The sequence below is a fragment of the Ambystoma mexicanum genome, chromosome 7p, assembly GCF_040938575.1.
Source record: "Ambystoma mexicanum isolate Mex_15411 chromosome 7p, UKY_AmexF1_1, whole genome shotgun sequence".
NCBI lineage: Eukaryota > Metazoa > Chordata > Amphibia > Caudata > Ambystomatidae > Ambystoma > Ambystoma mexicanum.
The window spans coordinates 88,848,638-88,871,265 of NC_090939.1; the positions used below are offsets into that span (position 1 = coordinate 88,848,638).

The window sequence follows — 22,628 nt, forward strand, 5'->3', positions numbered from 1 at the left end:
GTTTTTAAAAAGAGGTACGGCCCCTCAAAATGGGAGCAGTGCCAGTTACACTTTACAAGCAGTGTCTGCGCCCTTATTGCGTGGCGCCCCCGGCGGCCGTTGGGCCCGGCGACTGCCACATCACATGGACGGAAAGACATCTGATATGACGGCCCTGCGGGTGGACAGAGCAGCGGGTGGAGGCGAATGCCAGGTTTGCAAGTGCACGTGGCACTGAAACGCCAAACTGGCACCTCCACCGCCCCCAGCCGTCAGCTCGGCCCCCTGCAGCGACATTAACATCTGTAAATGTCCATATTGCACTGCTGAATGGCATTTACCGATTCTGGACAGGCCTTGCCCCGTCTCTATGCCTCTGCTGGCAAGGAACCCTGACACGGCGAAATAGGGCATCAAAGTGCAAACGGATTAAAAGAGGGGCACCTTTTAATACTTGATGTGCACACTCCTTTCAACAGACGCAACTCTGTCCCAACATACAAACAATGTGACACACACTGGCACAAGAGTTCCCCAACACACACACCCAACATTCTCTTAAAATAAACACCAACCGCTGACAATCAACACGTAACACTGTATATCATCAGAGGCCGCCCTCTGACCCAACACTCACACACAGGTAATGTTTAAACATGCACAACACCGTCAAACTAAGTGCAGCATTGTGTCAACCCACAAACGTACCTACCTACCACTGCGTCAACGCCACGCTGAAGTTTCAACATAGACTCACCATATTGGGCCAGCAGTGCCCAGCACACGACCTGCACACTGTCTGGACACACACATGGCATTGTCGCTGCACGCAGCCTTCGAAAGATCCGAACACGGAAAGCACTGTCTGGCACAGGCACAGAAAGGGCTGCGCGTGGTGTGTGTGGCCCAGCCCTGCGCCTCTGCTGGCAGGGAGGGAGGGAGGACGTGCGAGTGTGACAGGAGTTTATTGAGAGCCGCCCTTCTCCATGGCAATGCTACCCGCCGGCCGCCCAGGAATGCCCCCAGAGCCTCGAGTGCCCATTGTGTGGCAGAGGGCGCCCTCGGGCGGTGCTACCCACACCTGCTATTACTGGCAATTACCGGGCCGCTGACACCAGTGCCGGCTCTCCCCTCCGGTAACGTCATTAGGGACAAGGGTAGCCTGAGCAACACAGGCGTGGGGTGGAGGTGGGGGCGGGTGTGTAAACCGAGAGAGGGGCTTTCTGTGTACCATGAAACACCCTACCAACAGATAGAGCGTCATAAGCAATAGAGTTCTGTGGGTTAATGCAAATGTTAATGGGACCTGCGGGTAACGTGTCACTCAATCTTTTGTCATTCCGAGGTTGATAAAATTAGTACCGATTGAGTTGGTTTATAACAACACAGTAGCCCCGTGATTAAAAGTTACAATTTACTCTGCAGCACGCACAGTAACCTACTGAGCTTTTACTGGCTTTAAGTTTATCAGCAGCCAGGCTGACTTCCTCTAAGGATGAAGGGGATTGGGGAAAGGTAGGGGGTTTGGAGGACTGGTTTCATCTAGAGTACACGCCCGAGTCCTGAATGGGGTGTGGGTGGGTAAGGCAGGGGGGCAAGCTCCCACTGGACCTCAGCTAGTGCAATACTAGGGCCATCCATTAGGTGTCACTCCCGCACTGGCACTTAACTTCTCCCACTGGACCTCAGCTAGTGCCATACCAGGGCCATCCATTAGGTGTCGCTCCCGCACTGGCACTTAACTTCTCCCACTGGACCTCAGCTAGTGCCATACCAGGGCCATCCATTAGGTGTCACTCCCGCACTGGCACTTAACTTCTCCCACTGGACCTCAGCTAGTGCCATACTAGGGCTATCCATTAGGTGTCGCTCCTGCACTGGAGCTTGCATCCTCCCCCTGGACCTCTGCTAGAGCCATACTAGGGCTATCCATTAGGTGTCGCTCCTGCACTGGAGCTTGCCTTCTCCAGCCTGGGCCTCAGCTAGAGCCATACTAGGGCTATCCATTAGGTGTCGCTCCTGCACTGGAGCTTGCCTTCTCCAGCCTGGACCTCAGCTCGAGCCATACTAGGGCTATCCATTAGGTGTCGCTCCTGCACTGGAGCTTGCCTTCTCCAGCCTGGACCTCTGCTAGAGCCATACTAGGGCTATCCATTAGGTGTCGCTCCTGCACTGGAGCTTTCCTCCTCCCCCTGGACCTCCGCTAGAGCCATACTAGGGGTATCCATTAGGTGTCGCTCCTGCACTGGAGCTTGCCTCCTCCCGCTGGACCTTCGCTAGACCCATACTAGGGCTAACCATTAGGTGTCGCTCCTGCACTGGAGCTTGCTTCCTCCCCCTGGACCTCCGCTAGAGCCATACTAGGGCTATCCATTAGGTGTCGCTCCTGCACTGGAGCTTGCCTTCTCCAGCCCGGACCTCTGCTAGAGCCATACTAGGGATATCCATTAGGTGTCGCTCCTGCACTGGAGCTTGCCTTCTCCCACCCAGACCTCAGCTAGCACCATACTGGGGTTAACCATTAGGTGTCGCTCCTGCACTGGAGCTTGCTTCCTCCCCCTGGACCTCTGCTAGAGCCATACTAGGGTTATCCATTAGGTGTCGCTCCTGCACTGGAGCTTGCCTTCTCCAGCCTGGACCTCTGCTAGTGCCATACTAGGGCTATCCATTAGGTGTCGCTTCTGCACTGGAGCTTGCCTTCTCCAGCCTGGACCTCCGCTAGTGCCATACTAGGGCTATTCATTAGGTGTCACTCCTGCACTGCAGCTTGCCTTCTCCCCTGGACCTCTGCTAGAGCCATACTAGGGCTATCCATTAGGTGTCGCTCCTGCACTGGAGCTTTCCTCCTCCCCTGGACCTCCGGTAGAGCCATACTAGGGCTATCCATTAGGCGTCGCTCCTGCACTGGAGCTTTCCTCCTCCCCCTGGACCTCTGCTAGAGCCATACTAGGGCTATCCATTAGGTGTCGCTCCTGCACTGGAGCTTGCCTCCTCCCCCTGGACCTCCGCTAGAGCCATACTAGGGCTATCCATTAGGTGTCACTCCTGCACTGGAGCTTGCCTCCTCCCCCTGGACCTCTGCTAGAGCCATACTAGGGCTATCCATTAGGTGGCGCTCCTGCACTGGAACTTGCCTCCTCCCCCTTGACCTCAGCTAGAGCCATTCTAGGGCTATCCATTAGGTGTCGCTCCGGCACTGGTGCTTGGCTTCTTCCACCCGGACCTCAGCTAGAGCCATATTAGGGCTATCCATTAGGTGTCGCTCCTGCACTGGAGCTTGCCTTCTCCAGCCTGGACCTCTGCTAGTGCAATACTAGGGCTATCCATTAGGTGTCGCTCCTGCACTGGAGCTTGCCTCCTCCCGCCTGGACCTCAGCTAGAGCCATACTAGGGCTATCCATTAGGTGTCGCTCATGCACTGGCGCTTGGCTTCTCCATCCTGGACCTCTGCTAGTGCCATGCTAGGGCTACCCATTAGGTGTCGCTCCTGCACTGGCGCTTGGCTTCTCCCACCCGGACCTCAGCTTGAGCCATACTAGGGCTATCCATTTGGTGTCACTCCTGCACTGGAGCTTGCATCCTCCCCCTGGACCTCTGCTAGAGCCATACTAGGGCTATCCATTAGGTGCCGCTCCTGAACTGGAGCTTGCCTTCTCCAGCCTGGACCTCCGCTAGTGCCATAATAGGGCTATCCATTAGGTGTCGCTCCTGCACTGGTACTTGGCTTCTCCCACCCGGACCTCAGCTAGAGCTATACTAGGGCTATCCATTAGGTGTTGCTCCTGCACTGGAGCTTGCATCCTCCCCCTGGACCTCTGCTAGAGCCATACTAGGGCTATCCATTAGGTGCCGCTCCTGCACTGGAGCTTGCCTTCTCCAGCCTGGACCCCTTCTAGTGCCATACTTTTGCTATCCATTAGGTGTCGCTCCTGCACTGGAGCTTGCCTTCTCCAGCCTGGACCTCCGCTAGTGCCATACTAGAGCTATCCATTAGGTGTCTCTCCTGCACTGGAGCTTTCTACCTCCCCTGGACCTCCGCTAGAGCCATACTAGGGCTATCCATTAGGTGTCGCTCCTGCACTGGAGCTTGCCTTCTCCAGCCTGGACCTCAGCTAGAGCCATACTAGGGCTATCCATTAGGTGTTGCTACTGCACTGGAGTTTGCCTTCTCCCCTGGACCTCCGCTAGAGCCATACTAGGGCTATCCATTAGGTGTCGCTCCTGCACTGGAGCTTTCCTCCTCCCCCTGGACCTCTGCTAGAGCCATACTAGGGCTATCCATTAGGCGTCGCTCCTGCACTGGAGCTTTCCTCCTCCCCCTGGACCTCCGCTAGAGCCATACTAGAGCTATCCATTAGGCGTCGCTCCTGCACTGGAGCTTTCCTCCTCCCCCTGGACCTCCGCTAGAGCCATACTAGGGCTATCCATTAGGTGTCGCTTCTGCACTGGAGCTTTCCTCCTCCCCCTGGACCTCCGCTAGAGCCATACTAGGGCTATCCATTAGGCGTCGCTCCTGCACTGGAGCTTTCCTCCTCCCTCTGGACCTCCGCTAGACCCATACTAGGGCTAACCATTAGGTGTCGCTCCTGCACTGGCGCTTGGCTTCTCCCACCCGGACCTCAGATAGAGCCATACTAGGGCTATCCATTAGGTGTCGCTCCTGCACTGGAGCTTGCCTTCTCCAGCCTGGACCTCTGCTAGTGCCATACTAGGGCTATGCATTAGGTGTCGCTCCTGCACTGGAGCTTGCCTTCTCCAGCCTGGACCTCTGATAGAGCCATACTAGGGCTATCCATTAGGTGTCGCTCCTGCACTGGAGCTTGCCTTCTCCAGCCTGGACCTCTGATAGAGCCATACTAGGGCTATCCATTAGGTGTCGCTCCTGCACTGGAGCTTGCCTTCTCCAGCCTGGACCTCTGATAGAGCCATACTAGGGCTATCCATTAGGTGTCGCTCCTGCACTGGCGCTTGGCTTCTCCCACCCGGACCTCAGCTAGAGCCATACTAGGGATATCCATTAGGTGTCGCTCCTGCACTGGAGCTTGCCTTCTCCAGCCTGGACCTCTGATAGAGCCATACTAGGACTATCCATTAGGTGTCGCTCCTGCACTGGAGCTTGCCTCCTCCCGCCTGGACCTCAGCTAGAGCCATACTAGGGCTATCCATTAGGTGTCGCTCCTGCACTGGAGCTTGCCTTCTCCAGCCTGGACCTCTGATAGAGCCATTCTAGGGCTATCCATTAAGTGTCGCTCCTGCACTGGCGCTTGGCTTCTCCCACCCGGACCTCAGCTAGAGCCATACTAGGGATATCCATTAGGTGTCGCTCCTGCACTGGAGCTTGCCTTCTCCAGCCTGGACCTCTGATAGAGCCAGTGTCGCTCCTGCACTGGAGCTTGCCTTCTCCAGCCTGGACCTCTGATAGAGCCATACTAGGGCTATCCATTAGGTGTCGCTCCTGCACTGGTGCTTGGCTTCTCCCACCCGGACCTCAGCTAGAGCCATACTAGGGATATCCATTAGGTGTCGCTCCTGCACTGGAGCTTGCCTTCTCCAGCCTGGACCTCCGCTAGAGCCATACTAGGGCTATCCATTAGGTGCCGCTCCTGCACTGGAGCTTGCCTCCTCCCGCCTGGACCTCAGCTAGAGCCATACTAGGGCTATCCATTAGGTGTCGCTCCTGCACTGGAGCTTGCCTTCTCCAGCCTGGACCTCTGATAGAGCCATACTTGGACTATCCATTAGGTGTCGCTCCTGCACTGGAGCTTGCCTCCTCCCGCTTGGACCTCAGCTAGAGCCATACTAGGGCTATCCAATAGGTGTCGCTCCTGCACTGGAGCTTGCCTTCTCCAGCCTGGACCTCTGATAGAGCCATACTAGGGCTATCCATTAAGTGTCGCTCCTGCACTGGCGCTTGGCTTCTCCCACCCGGACCTCAGCTAGAGCCATACTAGGGATATCCATTAGGTGTCGCTCCTGCACTGGAGCTTGCCTTCTCCAGCCTGGACCTCTGATAGAGCCAGTGTCGCTCCTGCACTGGAGCTTGCCTTCTCCAGCCTCGACCTCTGATAGAGCCATACTAGGGCTATCCATTAGGTGTCGCTCCTGCACTGGCGCTTGGCTTCTCCCACCCGGACCTCAGATAGAGCCATACTAGGGATATCCATTAGGTGTCGCTCCTGCACTGGAGCTTGCCTCCTCCCGCCTGGACCTCCGCTAGAGCCATACTAGGGATATCCATTAGGTGTCGCTCCTGCACTTGAGCTTGCCTTCTCCCGCCTGGACCTCAGCTAGAGCCATACTAGGGCTATCCATTAGGCGTTGCTCCTGCACTGGAGCTTTCCTCCTCCCCCTGGACCTCTGCTAGAGCCATACTAGGGCTATCCATTAGGTGTCGCTCCTGCACTGGAGCTTGCCTTCTCCAGCCTGGACCTCTGCTAGTGCCATACTAGGGCTATCCATTAGGTGTCGCTCCTGCACTGGAGCTTGCCTTCTCCCGCCTGGACCTCAGCTAGAGCCATACTAGTGCTATCCATTAGGTGTCGCTCCTGCACTGGAGCTTGCCTTCTCCAGCCTGGACCTCTGCTAGAGCCATACTACGGCTATCCATTAGGTGTCGCTCCTGCACTGGAGCTTGCCTTCTCCCGCCTGGACCTCAGGTAGAGCCATACTAGGGCTATCCATTAGGTGTCGCTCCTGCACTGGAGCTTGCCTTCTCCAGCCTGGACCTCTGCTAGAGCCATACTAGGGATATCCATTAGGTGTCGCTCCTGCACTGGAGCTTGCCTTCTCCAGCCTGGACCTCCGCTAGAGCCATACTAGGGCTATCCATTAGGTGCCGCTCCTGCACTGGAGCTTGCCTCCTCCCGCCTGGACCTCAGCTAGAGCCATACTAGGGATATCCATTAGGTGTCGCTCCTGCACTGGAGCTTGCCTTCTCCAGCCTGGACCTCTGATAGAGCCATACTAGGGCTATCCATTAGGTGTCGCTCCTGCACTGGCGCTTGGCTTCTCCCACCCGGACCTCAGCTAGAGCCATACTAGGGATATCCATTAGGTGTCGCTCCTGCACTGGAGCTTGCCTCCTCCCGCCTGGACCTCAGCTAGAGCCATACTAGGGCTATCCATTAGGTGTCGCTCCTGCACTGGAGCTTGCCTTCTCCAGCCTGGACCTCTGATAGAGCCATATTAGGGCTATCCATTAGGTGTCGCTCCTGCACTGGCGCTTGGCTTCTCCCACCCGGACCTCAGCTAGAGCCATACTAGGGATATCCATTAGGTGTCTCTCCTGCACTGGAGCTTGCCTCCTCCCCCTGGACCTCAGCTAGAGCCATACTAGGGATATCCATTAGGTGTCGCTCCTGCACTGGAGCTTGCCTCCTCCCGCCTGGACCTCCGCTAGAGCCATACTAGGGATATCCATTAGGTGTCGCTCATGCACTGGAGCTTGCCTTCTCCCGCCTGGACCTCAGCTAGAGCCATACTAGGGCTATCCATTAGGTGTCGCTCCTGCACTGGAGCTTGCCTCCTCCCGCCTGGACCTCAGCTAGAGCCATACTAGGGATATCCATTAGGTGTCGCTCCTGCACTGGAGCTTGCCTTCTCCAGCCTGGACCTCTGCTAGTGCCATACTAGGGCTATCCATTAGGTGTCGCTCCTGCACTGGAGCTTGCCTTCTCCAGCCTGGACCTCTGATAGAGCAATACTAGGGCTATCCATTAGGTGTCGCTCATGCACTGGAGCTTGCCTTCTCCAGCCTGGACCTCCGCTAGAGCCATACTAGGGCTATCCATTAGGTGTCGCTCCTGCACTGGAGCTTGCCTCCTCCCGCCTGGACCTCAGCTAGAGCCATACTAGGGATATCCATTAGGTGTCGCTCCTGCACTGGAGCTTGCCTTCTCCAGCCTGGACCTCTGATAGAGCCATACTAGGGCTATCCATTAGGTGTCGCTCCTGCACTGGCGCTTGGCTTCTCCCACCCGGACCTCAGCTAGAGCCATACTAGGGATATCCATTAGGTGTCGCTCCTGCACTGGAGCTTGCCTTCTCCAGCCTGAACCTCTGATAGAGCCATACTAGGGCTATCCATTAGGTGTCGCTCCTGCACTGGCGCTTGCCTTCTCCAGCCTGGACCTCTGCTAGTGCCATACTGGGGCTATCCATTAGGTGTCGCTCCTGCACTGGAGCTTGCTTCCTCCCGCCTGGACCTCAGCTAGAGCCATACTAGGGCTATCCATTAGGTGTCGCTCCTGCACTGGAGCTTGCCTTCTCCAGCCTGGACCTCTGCTAGTGCCATACTAGGGCTATCCATTAGGTGTCGCTCCTGCACTGGACTTGCCTCCTCCCGCCTGGACCTCTGCTAGAGCCATACTAGGGATATCCATTAGGTGTCGCTCCTGCACTGGCGCTTGGCTTCTCCCACCCGGACCTCAGCTAGAGCCATACTAGGGATATCCATTAGGTGTTGCTCCTGCACTGGAGCTTGCCTCCTCCCGCCCGGACCTCAGCTAGAGCCATACTAGGGCTGTCCATTAGGTGTCGCTCCTGCACTGGCGCTTGCCTTCTCCCACCCGGACCTCAGCTAGAGCCATACTAGGGATATCCATTAGGTGTCGCTCCTGCACTGGAGCTTGCCTCCTCCCGCCCGGACCTCAGCTAGAGCCATACTAGGGCTATCCATTAGGTGTCGCTCCTGCACTGGAGCTTGCCTCCTCCCGCCTGGACCTCAGCTAGAGCCATACTAGGGATATCCATTAGGTGTCGCTCCTGCACTGGAGCTTGCCTTCTCCAGCCCAGACCTCTGCTAGAGCCATACTAGGGCTATCCATTGGGTGTCGCTCCTGCACTGGAGCTTGCCTCTTCCCACCCAGACCTCAGCTAGCACCATACTGGGGCTAACCATTAGGTGTCGCTCCTGCACTGGAGCTTGCCTTCTCCAGCCTGGACCTCTGCTAGTGCCATACTAGGGCTATCCATTAGGTGTCGCTCCTGCACTGGAGCTTGCCTTCTCCCGCCTGGACCTCAGCTAGAGCCATACTGGGGCTATCCATTAGGTGTCGCTGCATCACAGTGTCCGAATCCTACAGTAGGAGGCACTACTGCAGCGCCCAGCAGCGACCCAGGAGAGCACACGCAGCCATTTCTCATCTCTGGTTTGTTTACAAGAGGGAGGGAGGGGTTGAAGCTGCCTCCTTGGAGACCTCAGACAATGGGTAATGCCTGCTCTGAGGCTGCCACGGGTGAGGTCTGAGCATGCCCCGGTCTCAAAGATGGATCGTTATCTGCCGGGACGTCCGCGGACTCGGAGAAGGGCAGCCGGGCCACCACCGCAAGCCTGCCTGGCCACTCTGGCACAGGAATGTGCTGGTTACAGTAACGATGCGTTGATGGAAGCGACAGCAACTGTAATGGAGCCTGTCATTACACCCTTTGTGTCGCTGGAGCCTCCCAGGCTCATGGCGTTGGCCAAACATTGACAGCCTCTGCCTCTGGGAGTATTCACTACACAGACAACACCGGAGTGCCCGTTCTGCGCTTTGTACGCGGCACGTGGAACTCGTGAATGAGAAACACATATTGTCTAAATAGTATATTATGGAATCCAGGGGTTGAGTGGAGTGGGGTTCACTGGTCTTTAACCTTCATGGTGCACTTGCCGCACTAGTGAGTGGGGGGGACGGGCGGCAGTATGGGATTTTTACCTACACGATCTGTGACTGTGGGCATTCTGTTCTGAAGCCGCAGTGTGGTATAACAGGTGAACCCTCTAGTGCCCGTTTCTACGTGCTTTTAAAGTGGCCAAGCGCTATTCCAGCACTAGAAAGCGCGTCCACAGAGGCCTGGGGATTCATGGAAGGGCGCCTCTGCTTCGCTCAGGTGGGGAATAAGCAAAGCACAGGTGATCTTTCATCCGGGGCACTGTTAGGGAGAATTTTAATTTCAGTGATAAATTCCTCCCACCTTAGAGACCCCCCGCCATTTGCTTGACTTAAAACTAACTTTTTAACCCTGGAGTGAGACCTTTTTCTCTCTCAGGTGTTTTTCCCTGATTTGGATTTTATGTTTTCACTGTTTTTGGAGTTTGACAAACTCCATAGGCATGTGCTTTTTGTATGGTGACACACAGCACTCTCAGAGCAGTGTCACAGAGAAATTATTTTCTTGGGTGAACTACAGTTCCCAAGAATAGTAATGTGAATTGACTTTACCTTTTCTCTTTGTAGTTCCAGCACACACCATCTTATGTGGAGTGCTGGGGGGTTACTTAGTAGCCCCTTATCCTACTTTCTCATGTAACATTTTTATATTACCCTTACTCCTATAAATGGCTGGTGGCAGTGGTTTACTGTTTCCTATCATTCTGCTTTTCTACTGCAGGCTGAATCCTCAGCTGCAGTATAGCACCCATAGGTGACCATTTTGTCAAAATGGCCCCTGTCTTCTTTTTTTGCCATTTTCTGTTTGTGAGGTCTTTCTTGTCTTTTACTCGCGTTGAGACTAGTGACGTTGCTAGGGTGGGGCCTGGCGGGGCCAGTGCACCCCCTCTGAAATCCTGTGCCCCCTTTGTGTCCCTTCTACCTAAGGCGAGCAGTGACTGTGTTCGCTGTTTGTGGTGCTATTTGTGACACTCACTGAGGCTTTTATTCTGTGCGTTGAGACAGGTTTGAGCCCGCTGTTTGTCTTGCCTTTGGCAGGCTTCAGCTCTGAAGCCCGCCTCTGGCTCCAGTGTGTCTGGAAGGGCAGGAAGTGAGGGAGGGTCCCAAAACTCCCCTGTCCTTTGTCTCAAGGAGTGCCTGAACGAAACTAGTCCTGATTGGCCGACTGGCTGTCCTAAAAGGACATGAATAGAAACACTTAGACTCAATAGCCTTTGGTGTGGGTTGCACACACTATCCGTCCCATATAACCTTTGCCCTTTGTGCTACTGACTTGGTGAATGGTCTTTATTTTACAACTCACTACCAACATATTAACAGAAGGGCCAACTTCCCAGAAGTGAGAGAAACCCCCATAGGCATTGAGTGTTCTGATATTTTCTTTCAATACTAACTTAATGGTTACACAAATTCGGCATCTGCACACGTTGTCTGCATCTTGGCAACCTCAGAGCACACAAGATTGTACCTGTTGGGTGCCTTCTACAATCTGCGGGCCACCAGATCCTCCACTGGTTTTTCATTCCTTTACCTTCTCCGGGCCTGTGGCTGCAGAAGAGATCTGCCGCCTGGTCATCTTTACACACTGACCTCAGAAGGACCTGCACATATGGCAGCTTCTCCCCATTATGTTGGCAGATGAAGTCACCGAGGCCAGGTGAAATAAAGCTATTTTCCCAGGATAGCATTATTTAGTTATGGGAGAAGTCGATATTAGTAGAGAGACAACCACTTAACTGCTGGACCACAACTCTGCCTCCATATCCCCCCTCGCACAAATGGTTTGTTATTCCGGACTCAGGAGAAGTCTCTATTGGCTGAGGTCCTGCCCCTTCTTTATCTGTTGCGTCCCTGCGGCTCTGCAGCCGAGTCCCTACTGCCGCCCATTTCAGGAGCCTGCGGTTCTGGCTTGCTGATGGTGGTTGATGTAGGAACTGAGAACAGAAGGTTATCCATCCCCAGGAAAATGCTCAATGTTAACACAGCAAACGTGATGTGTAGCAGTGGATGTGGAACCTCAGTGATCCAGGGTGGCCATTGTGCACTATGTTCCATTGAACATAACAGAGATGCGGAGCTGGGGGCTATTGGCTTGCAAGATCCATGATGCAAGAGTGCAATATAATGAATGGAAGGTCATCCTCTAGAGATCATTATGTTGACCAAGGAGATCTTCAGGCTGACATCCTACAGCACATGTACAAGAGAGGGAAGAAATGTGGTGGCCTACCAAAGCTGCTAATATTAAGCCCTGTTCCTGCCTTTTTGTCACATCCTGGGAGTGAGCTAGATGGCCTGTTATTGCTCCAGCCAAGACCTGCTAACATGCTTATCTTCTGTATCTTTAGAGCTATGACGATGGAGACTCCCGCTTGGACTCCAGCGAGTTTCTGAAGTTTGTAGAACAAAACGAGACAGCCATCAACATCACCACGTACATGGACCAAGAGACCAACCGGCTGCTCAGGTACTGAAGAATGACCAAAATTCCAACTGGGTAGTCCGGTCCTCTGTATAAACAGACCAACTGGCTGCGCGGGTGATGTACAGGGCAGAGCACAAATGAGGGAATTGGAACAAATGATGAGGGGCCATGCCGGGCACGGAAGGGACCCTTAGACGAGATCGGGGAATACTGCTGTCACTGGGGACTTTAAATATTGGCACGCACATTAGTCTGTAAGTAACATTATCCCCTCTTCTGTTCATCCACCAGGGGACTCTGTGTTGATGCCCTCATCGAAGTCTCCGACGAGAATGCAGACTGGAAGCTGAGTTTCAATGAGTTCCTCAAGTGCCTGAACCCATCCTTCAACCCACCAGAGAAAAGTAAGAGTTATGCTGCCTGGCAGCCCATGCTGCCCACCAGGAGAGGGATGGCAAGGGTGACAGTCAGAGGGAGAGAATGCGAGAGAAAGGGAGTGTGTGTGTGTGCGTGTGCTCACAAGCATGGGAGGTTAGAGAACAGACTGCTAGAGGAAGGCATCTAGAATGTTGAGCAACATTGGAGGGCAGTACACCTGTGGATCAGATGTTTGTTTGTTTATTTATTTGTATAGCGCTCTTGACCCAGGGGTATATGTGCGCTTTGAACATCAGGTTACAGGTAACAGAAGGGGACAATAGTACAGTAGTAGTAAGGCATAAGAAGGTTGACAGGAAGGCAGTTAGTGCATAGATAATAATAGGCAAACAACATAGGAAACATTTGAACATTAGGTATGCATACATACATAGTTGGTAGGTTATTTGTTGAGTAACCAAGTGATGACCTTAGTTGTGAAGGGTTGGAAAGTGGGTGTAGATTTGATATCCAGTGGAATAGTGTTCCAGAGTTGTGATGCGAAGAAGAAAGACAAGATGGGAAACAAGGGAAAGCAAAGGAAAACAATAAAAGGAAGAGGACATATGGAAGGAAATATTGAAAAACAAAGAACTAGAGTAGCAGAAGAAAAAAGAGATATCAACGAAAGAGAAAACAGGTGCATGGTTGAAGGAGAGAGCACAAGGGAGAGAGGCCATGGTTACAGAGAATTAAAAAGAGACCAAAGAAACAAGGGAAGAGACGGTAGATCCAAGTTAAGAAGCCAGAGACCTAATGGCAGAGAGACATGTGTACAGTGCTTAGATAGCTGCAGACTCGGAGAAGCGAGAGAAAAAAGACTACATGAAGGGGGAGTCTTCAAATACAGGGTGAAAGGAGGTAGATGAGAAGGAAGAGGAAGAGGTAACTAGACGAGGAGATGCGAGAACTTCAGACCATAGGAAAGAATGAAAGAGAACTAGGGAAGAGCAGGTAAAAAGACCAGGAGAAGATAACTGCAGACTTGGATAAGGGAGAGAAAAAAGACGACATGAAGGGGGTCTTCAAATACAGAGTGAACAGAGGTAGATGAGAAGGAAGAGGAAGCGGTAACTAGACCAGGAGATGTGAGAACTTCAGGCCCTAGGAAAGAATGAAAGAGAACAAGGGCAAATCAGGTAAAAAGACTAGGAGAAGCAGCCAGGGCGGTAGGCAATGTACAGGAACATTGAATCTAATGTTGGTTCTTCTTTCACCAAAGAATGGTGTTTCTGGGCCGTTCGGGGGCCTGTGTGGAGAAGAACCTGGAGGTGCAGGGCTGGGAGTCAAGAGGCAAGGTGCAGGAAGTGGTGCGAGAGATTGACCGGGGCAATGCGGACGCAACATTGGTGGGTGATGTGTGGGCGAGAGTACCTCGGGTCTATACTCTCCAACCTTTACCCTCTTCCAGTGGCCGATTTCATCCCTAGTCACTGCATGCGGCATTTGATGTACATATATGTACATGGATGACACGGCAAGTATCCATGGGTTTGGATGGGGGTTTGAGTGGCAGAAACACTGTGTGGATTGGGAGGCCGTAAGTGTTTGGATGAACACTAAGAGATTAAAAAGTAAGGTCCCCAAAGCAGACATTCTGCTTTACGGATACACACCATCAGCACAGGACTTCAAACTCCGGCCAGCGGCACTAGGTCCATTCAAAACCAATAAACCAGGTACACAGTCTAGGTATTAGTCTTGACTACGAACTGTCTGTGAAACCACAAATTACCAAATTCACAGTTAGCAGTGTAATTTTCCTCCCAGGCTTCAGAGCCGCCTGCTGAGGTTCTTAGCTTTACTCTGTGTAACTCTCATCCAGTCCCGGCTCGAACATTGCTATCGCCATATCTGGGCCTACGTAGAAAGCTAACCCTCAGACAATACAGAATGCCACTGGCCAAACTCTTACGGGTCTTGGCCATCATGATCAAGTCAAGTGAAGTCAAGTCATGATCAAGTGCCCAGATACCTCCGGGTATGGTGCGCTATGTAAATCAGTAAAACAACCAACCAGCCAACCACAGCCCCAGAGCACTTCAGTGGCTTGCAATCTGAAAATTAATAGACTTGATGATTGTGAACGGCGTGGTCCTGCTATATGATAGGGCTGTGTGCATTATACAAAGAGGTTTCAACTTCATCAAATACGGGCTAGAGCTCTGCGCTTAACAGTGGCCAGGAAGTTAATGATTCTGAGGGGAAAACATACAGTCCAAGGTAGCCGTGACTTTTCTTTGTTGCCGGCTTCTCTCCGAAGCAACCTTCTATTATGAATTAGGCTCCTGGACCATCATCCACACTTTTAAAAGATATTGAAGTCTTTGCAACCTCCTGGGTATCCAAGTCAATTTGTAGGCTTTGCTGAGTGCCAGATGCCTCCTACGAGGTACACGCTGTGCTATACAAGTCCAACTACAATACGATACCATATGGTAAAGTGGGGCGTGTACAGGAATTAGAAACGGCACAGGTGGGGAGGAAGTATTGGCGAGTGCCTCCTTGGTGAGGACTATTTCACTCTGAGTCCACCGCATGGAATAGTACATGCACGCGGAGGCTGTAATGAGTGTAATGAGGTTGTGACGTGATGAGTGTAATGAGGTTGTGACGTGTTTGTGGGGGCCCTCTTAATTGGTACGATGTGATCCCTGAATCCTGGAGATTCCCCGGCATTAATTTGGTGCCATTGACCTTTCCACCCAACACCCTGCTTTTCTTTTCTTTTGTCTTACACATTGTTCCATGGAAACCCACATTCAATACCCAATCTTTAATCCCTTACAGAGGGTGCTCTGGATCCTAACCTGCCTCACAATGTCAGCTTTTCAGTCCATTGCAGAGTTTGAATGCATTACTTTTCAGAAGGTAATGCTGGCCTCTCTGGCCCCACATCACTGTCTTAGTGTCTGCTCATTTGCAGTGTCCCTCCCCTAGAATCTTCCCTGTCCCCACAATGTCCAGCTTAAATTGGCTCTTTATTCTCTTATAGAGTGTGCCCTTCCTCCGCTGCCCCCACAACGCCCTCCTCATGTTAACTGTTTATAGATGTGTTACACAGTGTGCCCTGGAATCTCGCAAGCGCGCGCAACGCTTTGCTAGTGCATCTCTACACTCATACTGCCATGGTAGTGTCAACCTCTTTAGTGCAGGCTCCCAACCAACCTGCTAATACCTGCTCTTTGTCATTTCCTTTCATTGTGCTCCAGGACCTTCCTGGCCTGCCCCGCCCTGCAACCATCCTACTGATGCCTGCTCTTCTTCCTTTCTTTACATTGTGCTCCAGGACCTTCCTGGCCTGCCCCGCCCTGCAACCATCCTACTGATGTCTGCTCTTCTTCCTTTTTTTACATTGTGCTCCAGGACCTTCCTGGCCTGCCCCGCCCTGCAACCATCCTACTGATGCCTGCTCTTCTTCCTTTCCTTACATTGTGCTCCAGGACCTTCCTGGCCTGCCCCGCCCTGCAACCATCCTACTGATGCCTGCTCTTCTTCCTTTCCTTACATTGTGCTCCAGGACCTTCCTGGCCTGCCCCGCCCTGCAACCATCCTACTGATGCCTGCTCTTCTTCCTTTCCTTACATTGTGCTCCAGGACCTTCCTGGCCTGCCCCGCCCTGCAACCATCCTACTGATGCCTGCTCTTCTTCCTTTCTTTACAGAGTGCACCAGAGGACCTTCCTGTCCACCCAAATGCCCTGCTCATGCCCGCTCTTCTTCATTCTCTTTCAGAGTGTGCCCTGGAAGATGAATCCTACGAGGATGGGGCGGAGACGCAGGTGGAATGCAACCGATGTGTCTGCGCCTGCGGGAACTGGGTGTGCACCGCCATGACATGCACTGGTAGGTGGCCTACGGCTCTGACCTCAAGTACCCATCAACAGCCCCTTCTGTATGTACACATGGCTACAATTTCGCCCACCTGTAGGACCATTCCAACTTGTCAATGGGAAACTCTGATCACTGATTGTTGCAAGTCCTGTGTCATGACCTTGATTTACTAGTTCACAGGCCTGAATTTGAAGCAATCAAATTCAGGCCTGTGGTCTAGTAAATCAAGGTGGATGCACCTATAATTTTAGAGCTGAAGGATAATCTTTCCAATGATAAATCGTTCCTCTCTTCTGTCCATGGGAATTTCACACAACACCACAGCAATGTTCTGCCTGAACAAATGAGGAGGAGCACAGTTTCTCCAGTAATTACCAATCGAAATGTGGGGCTGGGTCATAGCAAGCCACCCGACCATTGTCATAGTCAATCCAGGCGGTGTAAATAAAGTTAAGAAAGACAGTGTGGACAGAATCTGAATACAAAGATTTCCCGGTGGAGGCTGCAAGTATGGGGCTACCCACTAGATTTTGCTACCCGCACAGCTGACACTGGCCCATCAGGCTTTTATGTGGGAACAGGTCAGGGCTAGGGGGATTCCTTGCTGATAGATCTGCCGAAATAGACACTTTTGGGGTCATTTTATAAAGGTTGGAGTGGTACGGTAAAGAGTAAAACCAAGGAGTACTGCAGTTCATGCCTTTCTATACCGTTCCCCGAGACTTTACAAATGCTTTACAGACAGAGTGGGATACAGGAGGCGAAATACGTTTTCCCTTCGTACTTCCTCTTCCACCTCCAAAACATCTCTTTGTTTTATTCCAGCAGGAGATTTTCATGAAGGTGTGAAACTAATGGTTTCCTATGGCAGCAAAACCAAAGAGGTGATGGCTGATAAGTTTTGAATTAATCTCAACATCTGGCATTGCTCTGGGCAACCTTCCAGACCATTGTTCTTTGCCTGCCAAACCATTACAAATGGGGAAAGACCATATGCAAATCAAGCATGGTCCCAACCCAAAAGGGGCAGTCCAGCCCGAACTGCTTGGTCACATCCTTTCTGCACGAGACCACAAGCAACCATAGACATGGTTTTTTGGCCTCGTCGGGCCTCATCAGTAAGGAGAAGCCTGGGTCTCTAGGCCCTCGTCTGGCCATACCCGTCCCACTGAGGGTGACTACAGCAAAACAAAAGAGGTAATGGCTGGAAGGTTTAGAATTAATCTTAACCTCTGGCAATTGTGCTGGGCAACCCCTAGACTAACGTTCTTCGCCTGCCAAGCCATTACAGAAAGGGGAAAGACCATATGAAAATCATGCTTGATCCCACCCCTATGGCATCAGTCTACACTGAGCAACTGCTAAAAGCAGGAAGATTTCCAAGCAATCCATTGTAAATGCAATCTACACAGTACCGTTTTCAGGCGACATTTACATTTTGCACAAAATGTAGGGTAAAAGGACAGAGTAAAGGCCATTTCGCTTGTATATACTCTTTGCTTTTGCGCTGGTTTTCTAAAAGTTGATCATGGTATGGAGGGGACCCAACAGCACATACGGGCTAACGTTGGTGGTCCCCTGCAATGCGATTTGCACTTTTAAGAAAATTACCATTGTAATATTTTCCCACCCTGTGAACAATTTGGAGGATCCCTTACATGGGGCAGATCCGTTCTCATTCTTTTCTCCAGGCTGTTTACGCGACCATCAGAGATGCTCAAAGTAAGAGACCGTCAGCCCGATGAACGGCACGTAATCCACAAATGTGATCTTCTGACCACAACACCTGGATGCCTGGCTGTGCTATAAAAATATGATTGGATTGGAAATAAAATACTAGCACTGAGCTTGTTAGTCACATGTTAGACACATAGGGGCTCATTGCAGGAGGGATACCAGCAAACCTGCCTTACCGTCTCCGCTGCCCGATATCCCGGCATTATGAGCGGCAGAGTACCAGTTCCCATTCCCATGAAGTCCTATGCGATTCCATGCGATAGGATTTCCTGAATCACTGTCACCGTCAAAAACGTTTTAATTGCCACTGGAGACCTTATCTACCGGCAGATCAGGCTTGCCGGGAGATGCTTGGCCTCCACCGGCAAACTTGAAATGTGCCGTTCTGGGAAAAATGCCAGAGCCCGAATTGCCAGCATTTTTTCCGACATATTTTCCAGACTGGTACACTCATAATGATCCCCATAGACATGGGATCCTTTGTCCCACACTTTTCACTTCCAATCAATATTTTCTGGGATGCATTTTATCTTCCCGCTGGAGCATGTTCTCGTTCCTTCATGGAACCAGCAATGCCAATTTCACAGTTTAATTTAAATCCATATCTTCACCCTCTTCCATGCAATAGGCCTAGGAAATATGATTTGTGAGTAATTGGACTAGCTGACTGAACTCCCGACACTAGGAGCCGAAATACCCCATAGCACGGTGAGAAGGTTCTAGTGTGTTTTACTGTGGTGGGACGATGTAAACAAACAGCCTTGCCATCTGCAGTGAAGCCACAAGTTCTGTGTTGTGAGAAATTGGTCATTTGAATTTGGTTTGTAATGCAATGTAAGACATGTTGGGATTGCCACCAGTCCTTTGTGCTGTAGAATGTTTGGTTTCTAAGCTCTTACATAATGGGTGATGCAGTTCTGACTGGGTGTCACACGTAAATGTCCTGATTAGTCGCAAATCAGGGGTCCAGGCCAGGAGCGGAGGAAGCTTTTGGTGCCAGGGGAGGCGGATAATAGGGTGCCAGCGGGGATGCCAGAGGGAGGGGGTGGCCGTTCCCCCTGGCTCCGCCACTGATCCAGGCATTGTGGTGCAGGTGGACCTCCATCTGGAAGGAGTACCCTGATGTGAACCTGCCAGCGCTCTGTTACTAACCTCTGTCTTTTTGCCACAGGGAGTACTCAGAAGGACAGAGAGCCAGCTGAGGAGATGACCGAGGAAGAGATGACCAGATACGTCCAGGAGCTCCAGAAGCACCAGGTCAGCCTACCTCCACTCCGCATGGCTCACTCCTTCCCATTCTATCATTCTGCTCCCCCCTCCTGCCCCTCGCTTGTGAGTCACTTGAGGGTAAATGTACTGATGCACAGGACAGGAAGGGTACCCTATGCCAGAACTGATGGGCCTGCGCCTTTCCTTTCACTGCAGCAGAATCCAGCGGAGACTCTAGCAAGTCCAAGAAACCAGAGGAAATTGCATTCAAATAGCAAGGGCACACATTAAATGCCAAACAGGTCATAATATAATTCAAAATATGCATGCTTTTGTTATGATTGCTCTTCAGGGAATTCCTAAACGTGACTTGGATAACTCTGTCCTCGGTTCTACCACTACTTTGGATCCATTGTAAACTGTCCTCTGTGCCTTGAACTCTTGTACAGCGCTCCTTGCTCTCGAGCCAGGTTTGAGCTATATAAACACAAATGATTCTGTTATGAAAGAATGTACTTCTGGTGCATGAAAAAGTATTGCTCAAAACAATATTTTCAATTAGAAAAATGGAATCTATCGCCATGTCAATTGGTCAAATGTTCAGGCAGGTCAAATCCTTTACCGGGAAAGTGGTTTTGCATGGATACGAAGAGAACACCGGACAATCGAACACTGCAGATTTGCACTATTTGTGACGATGAACTAAAGGAGTTCAGTGGGATCTATGTGAATACTGTGGGGGAGACCCCCCGCAGCTCCCCAATAACCCTCCACCTTTTTTATTTAATTAACCCACCCCCTACATATATATGTGGTAAAATGGGGGTCTCCAATTCCGGTATTTTGGGCTTTGGACTTTCATTCTCTTTCTTGGTAGAATGGGAAAGTGTGTGAAATGCCACAGACCTATAGAAGGGGGAAAGGAAGGTGTGTGCTAAACATGGCTGGTATCAAACGGATTGTCTGTGTCAGGGGTCTGCAACCTATGGCTCTCCAGATGCTTTGGACTACAACTCCCATTGGCTCTAGTTAGCATAGTCCATGGTGAGGGGTCATGGGAGTCGGGCGAACTGCAGGGTACAGACCCCTGGGCTATGTGAAACAGTCTAAAGGAACAATGTGTAGTTAATGACACGCTGCGCTTGGCAGTTTGATGCACTCGAGATGTGCTCAAGACCAGTTAAATCCTCATGGCTTTTTGGGTATCTTTTACATGTTTCCACGGGGCAAATATATGAATAGTAATTCGGGACTACCAAGCCAGGAGGCAGACGTGGCCCGGTCTAGAATAGACTGCTTGAAAGCTAAAAGTAGATGCAGGAATAAAGCGTGGACCAGGCAACTCATGACCTCTTAACACATTCTAGGATACGTTGAAAGTCTGACACTCCTGCAAGACGGGGGCCACAGTGTGGCATTCTGATAATATATTGCTTGAGTGGGCAGTCGCTGCACAGCTTAGGGCTGCATGTCTTACATGGCTGTTCCAATTAAGGCTATGACATGCTTGTTGCTTGTTATAGCACTTTATGCCCCCTCACAGAACTGAGGGGGGGGTGATCTTTCAGGCTGCAACCAAAGCACTGAAGCGCCACTCAGCGCCTGAATTGCCATGTCTATAGTAGGGAACATTGGGTGACCCTGAAAACACTTCCAGGATAGGGTGGCTTTCTTCATGACTGGCAGTGCATGCCATGGATGTCTAAGGCTATCTGAACGGCACTTAGGATGTAACTCACTGTCTACCTTCACCATGATATTGCCAGCAGTGCCTGATCGGATACTGCTTATTGCAGCTCTCCTACCTTCCCCGTGATATGCCAGGCAGTGCTTGATGCCCCAGGGAGCATTCTTGCCAGGCCTGATACTCTCTAAATGGGTGGGCAGAGGATTCTGATTGGCCAGCACACTGCAGTTTTAAAATAAATGAGTTTATTGAACAATTGTCAAGGATACAGGCATATGTATCTAATGTCTGCGTGAGCAGCACCCGCTCTTAAGATGTACACCAGTACGACTCGGGTGATGCCCTCCACCTGCCACATCGTAAGGGGTGAAATTCATTCACCCCTATGAGGAAGAGTCACTAAAAATCAGGGGTCAAGCCTGTGCAGTAGCACCTGGAGCATTCCATGTGCCAAATGAGATTATCAAATAAATGATCTCAGGCCCAAATAACCAGACAGACTCAAAGAATATGGCAAAATACTACTTTATTATCAGTACAATAAAGTAGGGAAACCTGACCAAGAAACAGATTGTAGCTCACACACTCTCAACGCATTTCCATCACGCAAAAGGCTTTATACCTCGATGTATGCACGCTACAAAAACCAAATCAATACATAGAGGAATGACAGAATTAATTAATGTTAACACTTGGTTTGTCAGAACCTTTCCTACAAATTGGAGACCAGCATTAAGTCCCAAGAAACCAAAAGAAGTTTCGATAACTTTGGCAAACAGTAAAAACCTTTCAGGCGGAGGGATTGGTTAAGGGAACATAGATACCTATATTTCATATAAGTGTTAGTATCATCATGGCTGCCCTTATCTGGTAGGAATGCCTCGACCAACCTCTTAACTCTGTAAAATACTGATCATAGCATAACAGCAGCGGATAGGCTTCTGTAACAAGGTATGGTCCACCATCACATAGGCCCTTTTGAGTGATTGACACCCACCTCCACCCTTGAACATTCGGCTCTTTAGCAGCACGTAAGCAATGATACCCAGGTGCAGGGGAACAATGTCAGACAACTGCCCTTCTTAGCTAATTAGCCTAACATCTCTCATCAGTTAGGCCCTAAGCCAAGGCTTCTTCTCTGTAGTTGACCTTGCTGACTGTTCCCTTCCTCACAACTGTAAAAGGGAGTGAAGGTACATTGCTATCTTAGTCTGGAGCTTTATGAATAGGCCTTGTCTTCTGGTCTTACACCACGTGTGAGGAGACCATGATTTTGTCCATTCTGCCCTTTTATTTAGTGCTATTTGATTCAATTATATTGGGTGCTATTACTCTCCTCAGACTCTGGAGACTTGGTTGCTCTGTCTTGCATGTTCTTTCTGCATCTTTGATTGTTCAATACTTGGCACTCACAATTATTCACTCCTTTACTTCATCTAAGAGAAATATGTTTATGCACATCGCTTATCCTCTTCAACTCCTTTCATTCCTTTCAGTTGCTTCTCGCTACGGCATCCTTGAACCTGAGCCAAATATCCTTTGTTCTTGCACAAGTCTGGATTTCAGCGCCTGTCTGTTCTGTAGCCTTGGTCTGTCTCCTTGAGGCTTCTTGCTTACTATTATCGATGCTGACGTCCATTTTCTCAACATGGCTACTGTACTTGCCTTATATTTCCTACTTTAGCAAG

At 51.1% G+C, this 22,628-nt stretch overlaps 1 protein-coding gene across 3 annotated transcripts in view; it reads left to right on the top strand.

Annotated features, from left to right (window-relative positions):
• Positions 1–22,628, top strand: part of FSTL1 (follistatin like 1) — a 151,883-nt gene that overhangs the window by 121,414 nt on the left and 7,841 nt on the right. For 2 of the 3 annotated variants that reach the window (XM_069635844.1, XM_069635843.1), the window contains 4 exons: positions 11,981–12,099; positions 12,349–12,461; positions 16,209–16,319; positions 19,216–19,301. In XM_069635844.1, the coding sequence (XP_069491945.1) occupies positions 11,981–12,099; positions 12,349–12,461; positions 16,209–16,319; positions 19,216–19,301 (429 nt within the window). Of the gene's footprint in view, positions 1–11,980; positions 12,100–12,348; positions 12,462–15,536; positions 15,665–16,208; positions 16,320–19,215; positions 19,302–22,628 lie in introns of those variants that run through there. The other variant, XM_069635845.1, reaches the window with a different exon arrangement.